General features: G+C 35.9%; 1 protein-coding gene across 2 annotated transcripts; it reads left to right on the top strand.

Moving 5' to 3' along the window:
- The first annotated feature begins 1,568 nt into the window (after nt 1-1,568).
- On the top strand, nt 1,569-11,113 carry tmc1 (transmembrane channel-like 1). Of its 2 annotated transcripts, XM_051893472.1 has the most exons (20): nt 1,569-1,886; nt 2,542-2,562; nt 2,646-3,126; nt 3,578-3,781; nt 3,852-3,942; nt 4,054-4,135; nt 4,233-4,339; nt 4,467-4,565; nt 5,030-5,172; nt 5,330-5,474; nt 6,318-6,512; nt 6,597-6,776; nt 6,949-7,101; nt 8,495-8,623; nt 8,703-8,770; nt 8,871-9,110; nt 9,567-9,692; nt 9,792-9,870; nt 10,198-10,303; nt 10,518-11,113. In XM_051893472.1, the coding sequence occupies exons 1-20, from the start codon at nt 1,850-1,852 to the stop codon at nt 10,748-10,750; spliced, it is 2,919 nt and encodes a 972-aa protein (XP_051749432.1). In that variant the 5' UTR covers nt 1,569-1,849; the 3' UTR covers nt 10,751-11,113. The 2 variants fall into 2 exon arrangements, with proteins under 2 accessions (XP_051749432.1, XP_051749431.1); XM_051893471.1 differs by lacking the exon at nt 1,569-1,886 and having other exon boundaries at nt 2,424-2,562.
- The last annotated feature ends 64 nt before the right edge of the window (nt 11,114-11,177 follow it).

The raw sequence follows: 11,177 nt of genomic DNA, 5'->3' as shown, positions 1-11,177 counted from the left end.
AACAACCAGTGAGTATGTATATTATCAAGGGGAGGGTTAATCAGACCGAATCCAGCTGGAGAGTTTTAACGTGCAAGAAAAGGCTTCCAGATTTTACTAAAAGCACTGTTAGGCCCCCATAAAGAGTATCTAATCTTCTCTAGTTTCATGAAAAACAGGGCATCTTTCATCCAACGTGTGTGAGATGGGGGCTGAGGGCTCTTCCAATTTAATAAGACTACACGTCTAGCAAGCAATATGAGAAAAGCGACAAAGTTAGTGAGTTGGCAGTGGAAGGCCACCAGGCAACACTCCAAAAAGGCCTATGATAGGTGATGGTGGTATGTCTACAGATGTAATGGCTGAGAGAGAATTAAACACTGACCCCCAAAACAAAGAAAGAGCTGGACAGGTCCAAAACATGTGGGTTAATGTAGCTGGCCTAAGTGACACCTATCACACTCTGGGTCAATGGTTGGATCAATTCGTGCAAGCTTACATTTTGACCAATTAACTCTATGAACCACCATACATTGAATAGGGCAATGACATGCACACAACTTTTTATTTTAATAATGTATTTGTAAATGTTGAAATTAATATTAACTAAGAATAATAAATGCTTAAGTATTGTTAATTCATGTTAACTAATGCAGTTAGCTAATATTAACAAATGGAACCTTATTGTAAAGTGTTACTATTATTTTTAATTATACAACATTATATATATTTTTAATATAATCTTTTAATATACCATTTATGAATCACATTTAGATGTGATTAGATGTGGCCTCTATGACTTCATGCCAAATGCATTTTTATGATTTTTAACAAACAAACAAACAAATCTCAAAATTGCATAATGAAATTGAGATATATTGAGGGATCTTTTCATTAAGGGACAGTGAAAACATGATGTCATTTCAGCTGTCCATTATGTATGTAAGTCCTTTAAAATCTGAATTTCTAAAATCTTATTTTCCTAACATAAAAGTCATTCCTTAAAACTTAGGTATGTGATTTGTTCAATGATTGTACTATTTCCTGCAAACTGAAGCAGCAGGGTAAGTTTTGTACTATAAGTGGAAGTAGCCTACAGCTCACATTACCCAGGTGAAAAAAAAAGTACACTTCCATAATGTACTTAAAGTGCTCCTATTTTTGCGCACTAATTTTGCACTTAATATACTAAAAATTCTTCTTTAGTACTTCTTAAGATAATCTTAAGAACATATAAGTGTACTCAACTGTGCTATTTTGAGACACCATATGAACTAAAATGTGCTTTTAACATACTATCTATATATTGAAATAATGTATTTAGTTACCACTTGTAATACACTTCAAGTTATCTTAAGAAGTACTAAAGAAGAATTTTTAGTATATTAAGTACAAAATTAGTGCGTGAAAATAGAGCACTTTAAGTACTTAATAGAAGTGTACTTGGGTGACCCTGGTTACCCTGTGGCACTAATCGTCTGTTATCTCTCTCTTCGATCTTTCTATAGTCAGTCATTAGACCATCATCATCTATTTTGTCTTGGTACTGTGTGACCCCCTTTCTTTTTGAAAAAAAGAGTCATAATTCTGTTGAATAATTCAAAGGGGTGAAATTGAGAGGCTCTAGAGTTTCGACTGGTTATTGTTCCTGGGAGAGGTCGCTGAATGCTAGTAAAAAGTGAACTCTTCATGCACGGTACTCATCACCCGCCAGGTTCTGTTCAGTCAGGCCATGCTCCACTGCTACAACATCATCACCACCATCATCATCATCACCGCACACACACACACACACACACACACACTCACTCACTCGTGTATGCATGGACACACGCGTGAGGTCACAGAGTGAAGGCCACTCAGGAGGAGGATGCCACGGCATAAACTCATCGCATCTGAAAGTGACGGTAAAGATGATTGTTACTTTCTATGTGTGTTGTGTCTAAGTGTACATTTTTTTTTAATGCCATTTTGATACTTTGTGTTTATCATACTTTATTCACAGTGTTAAGCCACAACTGATTTACCATTTTTACTTATTAAATGTAATTTTTGTTAAAAGATTAGCAGCTTTGCAAAGAAGTACTGTACTTTTCCTTTTTACAGTCTGCCTCAATATTTAAAAATATGATATTGATTTTTGATTCTAAAAACATGTTTAGTTACTTGAAAGGCAATTTATATTTTATGCCTTACAGTTTTCATTTTGATGCAAACCTATCGACTTAATCGTCATGCAGAAAATATTAAGTGTGTGTATGTGAACTTATGAACATTACTTTCATTTGTTTGCCCTTTGAACTCTGTAAGAGGACAGTTTGCATTGACGCTGAAGATGAAAAGCACCATTGTGTCTATTGTACAACACAACCAAGCATGTAATGACCCGGTCAGCACTTACCGGTCTGGTTACACTGTGCTCACAAACAATACAGCAGACGCTAAACAGCTGCTGGGAACCATGTCTGACCTTTCAGAACTTAACAATGTCTTCTAAACAATGTCTGGAACTTATGTCTTACTCTTTTTATATTTATTTTTTTGTTTTGTTTGCCCTTACAGTGAGCATTGAGGTAGATGAAGGTAGGAAGGTTGACTGCTTTTTGTATGGTTTGTTTTTATTTTATACTGTATGTTAATGACAATGTACGAACGTTTTTTTGTAGGGAAGGACAATGAATTTAGCCTTTACTATGTAGAAGTGGAGGAAAATTCTGAGGGAGGTGAAGAGAAGCAGGTGAGACGAGATGGCAAACGTAGGAGAGAGAGAAATGGTGAAGTTGGCAGGAGAAGAACTTCAGAGAAGAGAACAACTGAGGTGGGCAATAAAAGAGCAGAGAAGAAACACGATAAACAGCACAAAAGAGCAAGGAATGGGGGTGAAAAACATGGAAAAGGGCAAAGAAGAAAGAATGAAGATGCCGAGGAGGCTGAGGAAGAATCCAGCAAGGAGAAAAAGAACATTAAAAATGAAAGAAATAAGACATTAAAGCTGGATGATGAGAAGAAAAAAGATTTGAAGAAAAAGAAAAAGAAGCATGTTAAAAATGAGGAGGACGATGCAAATAATGGAAAGACAAAACAGAAAGATTGTCATGACATGCCCTTGAAGGAAAAGAAAAAGAAAAGAAATAAACCAGAAACTACGTAAGTTTGTATTATTTTGCGACTCATTTTAGTAAATCAATAACTGTATAGCCATAACTCCTGTCAAACTACAACCACACTATGGACTAAATGGAGTCCAAAAGTCTAGGATTTTTTTTTTTTTTTTTTATAGAAACCTGAAAAGTTTGTTTAAATAATTTTTTAAAAAGTATGTTTTAGCTTGTTAGAATATCTTTTTCTTCAAAGACGTTAAGTAAGGAAATAATAATAATTTAATATTCATTGAAACATTTTGCATTAAAAAAAAAAGATTTATTGAAAATTTAGGAAATTCTGAAATTAATGTATATTTTACAATTCAACTTTTCTCCGAAATGGTTTTGCTATTAATATAATTTGCAATGGAAATACAAAATAGCAAGCATTCCCATTTGTGGTCTCAGACGTTTGAGTCTCACTCAGCATACCTGCATCCATTTCTCCCTCCCAGCTCAGAGTCTGAGTCTAAATCTGAGTCAGAATCTCAATCCGACTCTGACTCAGAGTCAAAGGACAATCAGGCAGTGGGAGTTTTGGGCTCTCTGACCCCAGAGGAGCTGGAAAAGTTAAAAGAAGCAGTGGACGAAAGGAAAAAGCTAATCACCACACTGAGAGGAAAGCCCTGGCCCATGAGGAAAAAACTACTTATCCTTAGGTACGTCATTGCTGTTTTTATGTGTATGTACACCAGCTTCAAAATGTCAGCAATTTGTGTTCTGTCTCAGGGAGTCACAGGAGTTTGTGGAGAAGTATGAAGGGGCTCTGGGAAAGGGCAAAGGCAGGAAGCTCTATGCCTACAAGGTCATGATGATGAAGGTGAGGAGATGAATTCTGTGTGTGACTGTCATTATGAAACTAATGGAGCTGAATATCTCCTTCTACAGTTTCAGAGTGATCATCATTTTTCTTTTTTACTCTAATTGTCAGAAATGGATGAAGTTTCAGCGTGACTTTGAGAACTTCAAGACTGCCTGCATCCCGTGGGAGATGAAGATAAAGGAAATAGAAAGTGTGATGCTTCTTAGTTTGAGCTTCATTGTCTCTCCTGCTGTTTCCCCCCCCCCCAATCTTTTGTAATATACAAACTTCTTTTTATTTCCTTACAGGCCATTTTGGCTCATCGGTTGCTTCTTACTTCATATTTCTAAGGTGGATGTATGGCATCAATATGATTTTATTTGGACTGACGTTTGGGCTGGTGATGGTTCCAGAGGTGAGAAATATATTAAATACGGCAAAGTTTAAAATTATATATAAAATATTAGTAATGAACACTACAGTATTTCCTTCAATGTAACTAGCTCATTTTTAAATGTATTACAATCTCATTCACTTTCCAGGCTCTTATGGGGAAACCGTATGGCAGTTTACCCAGAAAGACCGTGCCCAGAGCGGAAGAGGCCGGTGCCATGAATTTTGCAGTCTTATGGGATTTTGGGGTAAAGATTCTATATGATTACCTTTCAAAAGTTTGTGGTCAGTAAGATATTTTAAAGACATAATACTTTTAGTCAGCAAGGATTCATTAAGTTGATTAAAAGTGACATTAAAGACTTTTACATTGTTACAAAAAATTATATTTAAAAATGAATGCTGTTCTTCTAAACTTTCTAATAATAAGAAATGTTTCTTGAGCACCGAATCACCATATTAGAATGATTTCTGAAGGATCATGTGACACTGAAGACTGGAGTGATGATGCTGAAAAATTCAGCTTTGGCAAAACAGGAAAAAATTACAATTAAAAATATATTAAAATAGAAAACATTTATTTTAAATTATATTAATATTTACTTATTTATCTTACTGCCTCAAACTTTTGAACAACACAGTGTATATACCTTACCGAGTACATAATTTATCTTGCATCTTAATCCATCGCTTGTTTTATTTTTTTTTTCAGGGCTATGCTAAGTACTCTGTCCTCTTCTATGGCTACTACAACAACCAGCGGGCCATTGGGTGGCTCAAGTTCCGCATGCCCCTTTCCTACTTCCTGGTGGGAGTGGGCACAGTGGCATATAGCTACATGGTGGTAATCAGGACGTGAGTGATGACAGTCTACTGAGTGGCATGTTTAGCCTTTATAGTCTTAATGTCTATATCAGAAACCTTTATGTTGAGTGTGTCCATAAGCACCTTTCTGCCACTTAGTTTATACACAAAACATTTCTTTATTGATTTCCTCACTATTACCGAACAGTATGGCCCGCAATGCCAATGAAGAAGGTGGCGGAGATGACACCAGCTTTAATTTCAGTTGGAAGACATTTACTAGCTGGGATTACCTCATTGGAAATCCTGAGACAGCAGACAACAAGTTTGCCTCCATCACCACTAGCTTTAAGGTGTGTTTCTCTTTATTTTCCTTGTGCTGGCCCCAAATCCATTTTGTCCATAAAAAGAAGATAAAAACTCCATAAAAATTTAGTTCAGAGCTGTAAGCATCCTATGCAGTCAAAAAAGACCATGAACTGACAAGAAGCTGCAAAAATCATAATTATGATATAAAATATTTAACAGAATAAGGAACAAAAAATTCTAATATGACAGTTATAATTACGACATAAATTGAAATTATAAGCCATAACTATGACATAAAAATGTTAAATTATGTAATAAGGTTGAAATTATGAAATAGTTATAATCAAAAGTGACTTGTCATACTTATGTCATAATTTTGACTTTTTATTCCATAATATGTAATAATAATTATCATAGCTTTGACTTTTTATCTAATAATTTTAATTGAATTGTGACTTAGTATGTCCTAATTTCTACATTTTATCTCATAATTATGATATACCAAAAGCATGATTTTTTTCTGAAATGGGCTTTCATATCAGACAGACAAGTATATTAATAAATAAATGCCACATTTACATCAATGATGCCCATTCAGTGTTTAGAAACTTATGCTATAACTTCTATACCTTCACATGCAAAGAAAGCATTTCAACAGAAGTCTTAAGGCACAGCATCAAAACAGCTTGTTTCTGAGTCAGAAAGAGGATGGAAAATGTTAATGAAAAAATAAATTATGTCTGTTTTTGCCACCATAATACCTCAAATAACATCTTAAGGGGAGGGGTGGGGGGGCTTATTCTTCAGGGGCGGAAAATAAATAAAAAAGATATGACCCCTTTAATATGGCCTCTCTTGGCTTCATAATAAATTCAGCACTTTAACAGGAGACCATTGTGGAGGAGCAAGAGAGCAGAAAAGATGACAACATCCACCTGACAAGATTCCTTAGAGTGCTGGCCAACTTCCTGGTGCTCTGCTGTCTGGCAGGGAGTGGGTATTTGATCTACTTTGTAGTACGCAGGTCTCAGAAGTTTGCTCTGGAGGGACTAGAGAACTACGGCTGGTGGGAGAGAAATGAGGTCAGACTCATGTAACAATGCACAATGGTAATCCTCTTGTTAATCAATAAAAAATGAATTTTGTATGGTTTTACATACCTTCAGGTTAACATGGTGATGTCTCTGTTGGGAATGTTCTGTCCGATGCTGTTTGATGTCATCAGCACTTTAGAGAACTATCATCCACGCATCGCCCTCCAGTGGCAACTGGGACGCATATTCGCCCTTTTCCTGGGAAACCTCTACACGTTCATCATCGCTCTCATGGATGCCATCCAACTAAAGGTAGAGCTTCATTTAACAAAGACTAAAGCCCTCACAGTCTCATCTTCAGTATTTCTGTTGTACAGAATAGCAATGATTTCCATCATTTCAGCTCCCCTTGAGACACAGAATCTGTGTTAAATCATCTTCTTATGAAGGTCGTTTATTCTCCTAACTGTCACATATTTTCAAGAGGGCAGAAGAGGAGATTGTGAAGAAGAATATGACAATCTGGCAGGCTAACCTGTACAACGGGACTGTGCCAGACAATTCGACTGCTCTTCCGATCACAGTGCACCCTGCTGATGTTCCCAGAGGGCCCTGCTGGGAGACAATGGTGGGACAGGTACTGGGGAAGAGTGCTTCAATTCAGTTCAGTTCAAATTTAATTGTAAGGCTCTTTTCACAATACAAATTCCAGTACAACTGAAACACAATACGTTCCAAAGCAGCATTACAAAGTATTGTATAACGCCTAATTAACCTCCAGTGAGCAAAATGTGGTATACACTTGCAAAATTGCAAAAACTTTAGAGTTTTCCCAAACACTCCCCCATCTTGAGTTGTTTGTACAAGTTAAGCAATCCTGACCCAAAATCTCACCATTTGTTGAGCCGATGCTGCTATTTTGGGCTGCTCAAATGCTATAGACCAACAGTGTTTACACTTTTTTTTTTCTTTTAACCAATCTGCAACAGCTTACCTCGTTGCATCTGCACATTAAAATGGTATTTTAACATTGAAATTTTACACAGCAGTCTTAAATTAGTTTAAGACACTGGTGAGGTGGCTATTAATGACTTATATACATTATAATAACATTTCAGCTTGTTATTAAGATTTAAGCATTTCAATTATTTTACAAATTTCCATTGACTTAAAACTATAGTTCAAAAGTTTGGAGTCAGTTTAAAAAAAAAAAAAAAATTATTCAGCAGTGACACATTAAATTGGTCAAACATGACAGTAAAGACTTTTGCACTGTTACAAATGATTTCTGTTTCAAATAAATACTGTTCTTTTGAACTTTCTGTTCATCAAAGAATCCTGTGACGGTTTCCACAAAAATATCAAGGAGCTGTTTTCAAGTGTTTTCAACATTTCTAATTATTATCAATGCGTTTCTTCAGACCAAAATCAGATTTATGGAATTATTTCTATAAAATCATGTGACAATGAAGCTGAAAATTCAGCATTGCCATCACATGAATAAATTACATTTTAAAGTACTTATTTATTTAAATTGTTTAATTATATTTTAAATTATAATAATATTTCACAATATTACTGTTTTTACTGTATTTTTGATCAAATAAATGCAGTCTTGGTGAGCATAAGTTACTTTTTTCATAAACGTTAAAAAATAATCTTGCCAACCCAAAACTTTGAATGGTAGTCCGAGCATAATATTTGTAAATATATGTATTTCATTAAAATAATTGAAAAATATAATTAAAAATAAATAAATAAATAAATAAATACAGTTTGGTATATGGCAAAGCAAATACATATGCTTTGGCATTAATTTGATTTTCTACTCAGAACAAAGTTTTATTTTAAATTATATATATATATATATATATATATATATATATATATATGCATTTGTATATTGAACAAACATTGAGTGTATGTTTGAACAAAGGTTGAAACTTTGAAATACATAACCAAATTTTTAAATAGAGTGTTAAATTAATGGTGCTTTACATCAAGATTATCAAAATCCTCTGCGTCTACAGGAATTTGTTCGTCTCATCATTTCTGACACAATGACGACTTACATCACTCTGCTTATTGGGGATTTCCTCCGTGCCGTACTGGTGCGATTCCTAAACAACTGCTGGTGCTGGGATTTGGAGTTTGGCTTTGTGAGTATCCACAACACATGCAGAAGTCAGTATCAGGGATTCCCTCTTATTTATAACTGAAGTGTGCTTTCTTCATTAGCCATCCTACTCAGAGTTTGACGTCAGTGGGAATGTTCTGGGGCTGATCTTCAATCAGGGAATGATCTGGTGAGCAATATCAACATATTATGTAACATGTTTTCTTCCTTTCAAAAGGAAACCAGTATACCTCCAAATCTCATCAAATCTTTGTCTATGTGTGTATCAGGATGGGGGCGTTCTATGCTCCATGTCTTCCAGCATTAAATCTTCTACGGCTTCATGTGTCCATGTACCTGCAATGTTGGGCGGTGATGTGCTGTAATGTGCCTCAGGAACGGGTCTTCAAAGCTTCAGGCTCCAATAACTTCTATATGGCCATGCTGCTTGTCATCCTGTTCCTTTCTACATTGCCTGCTATATACACCATTGTCTCCATTCCACCCTCCTTCGACTGCGGACCCTTCAGGTTCTAAAAATTTATGTATGAATCAGGAATGGTGGGGATTATGGAGAAGTCTGTTTAGAACTGAGTAATAGTGTTTCAGAAATTGGTCAGTGTGGTGAAAGCTTTTAATCTCTTAAAATAAATATATAAAAAAAAAAAAAAAAAATTAGACTTTAGAGATATTGGCTGGATTGGAGGTGTGCCTACAAGCCAAGTCCTGCAATGGCGGATCTTTAACACTAGAGTGCAGCAGAGTGCAAGTCTACAATTTTCTCACATCCTTTTTTTCCTCCCTAAAATCCGCACAAACTGCGGTTACCATTACTTGAAGTTTTTTTTTAAAGTCGGAAAGAAAAAATAAAAAGATAGAAATAAACATAAAAATAAATAAAAGCATCGAAATATTTATAAATCCTCCTCTCAGGGAACCAGAGTTACGTTGAATAACCTAGAGATTTTTTTTTTTTTTTTCTGCAGTGGGAAAAACCGCATGTTTGACGTGATTCAGGAAACCTTGGAGACAGACTTCCCTGCCTGGTTCGGTAAAGTGTTCAGCTATGTCTCGAATCCCGGACTGGTGCTGCCCTTTCTTCTGCTGTTGGTGTAAGTGGGAATGTCTCTAAATACATCCATATGATTTTCCTGTACTTCTGTGAAGATGTGTGTAATGATAGCCGACGTTTTTTTTTTTTGTCATTTTAGTCTTGCGATATATTATCTGCAGTCCACTTCTAAAACATACAAAAGGGTAAACATGGAGCTGAAAAAGAAACTTCAAACAGTAAGTTGGGAAGTCCAAATGTCTCTTCAAATGTTCCCTACAGTAGCCAAATGTTACAGTTACATGAGCAGATGACATTATGTAAACTTACCACTTGGTGGAAGCACTAACATTGAGCTAACAAAAAAAACAAACAAACAAAAAAAAATGCTAATAATAACGATTTAAAATTATTATTATTATTTCACATAGACCAAAATATATTTTATATTATTTCAATTTAATTTTTAACATTGGACACAGATCTGCTCTCTACTGTTATAAAATCTGTAGGTAATTTATTGTCATGTTAATGAATTTCTCAGTTTTCAAATTTTGTATTTGCAGCAAAATGAGGAAAACAAGAAAAAGAACAAACTTGCAGCCTTAAAGGCAGCCAATGAACTGGAGCAGGCGAGGAAAGGAGGAGAACAGCACAGCAACAGCGATTTGGGTGAGAGCACATAGAACGGGTCACAGCTCCCATCAGTCAATGCACTAGACAGGATCTTGGAACCAGTGCAGGGAAACTTTCCATTAATGTTGAAGAGTTAATGTGCTGTGTTTGGACAACAGGTGGCCACAGTCTTAAAACAACATGCCCTTGTTTCTGTATAACATTGTTCTGAGACAGCAGTTGAAAGGTCCCTCTGCCTCTTCTTTCTCAGGAGTGAATGAAGAAAGCAGCAGCCTAGATGAAGCAGGGCATCACAGACAAGCTGGGCAGAACGGTCGCTTTATTCACCCATCACAGAGTCAGCATACTCAAAACTCTGGACCTCCCGTCACCTCGACCCACGCAACTACCAGACCCCCTGCATCCCGGGGCCACACATCATCTGGACATCTTCCAGGTCACCCACATCAGTCACAGAAAAACTCTCACTCAAACAGGAGATAAACAGCACAGATGTAAATAGATGTGAAATTCTATATTGCATGCACAACATTTGGCACGTAGATGACCATTTTTATTTCTTGCTGATACTGTGATACAGTATAAATCCTGTGCCCAGGCCTGCAGCACATGTCACGAATGAAGCTCAAGGTGACTATGTAACTCTAGATTGATAAGTCTTATCTCTGTGAAAAAGAAATGACTGCTCTTGTTACACACAGGCCAAACTGGGGTCAAACTATCTCTTGATTTGTTTCATATTTTGACTCATGTTTTATATATATTTTTAGTTTTAGAAAAAAAATGCTTGATTGTTGGTTTACATGCCAATTACAACTAGTTATTAAACTGCAGCAGCAAAAGTGAGCATTTGTTTGACTAATATGTTCTTCTGAGAGTTACACGGAGGTGGAACACATGCGTCTTATTT

This window comes from Ctenopharyngodon idella, chromosome 5 (genome assembly GCF_019924925.1).
Source record: "Ctenopharyngodon idella isolate HZGC_01 chromosome 5, HZGC01, whole genome shotgun sequence".
Classification (NCBI taxonomy): Eukaryota; Metazoa; Chordata; class Actinopteri; order Cypriniformes; family Xenocyprididae; genus Ctenopharyngodon; species Ctenopharyngodon idella.
This window is presented reverse-complemented; position numbering and strand designations above follow the sequence as displayed.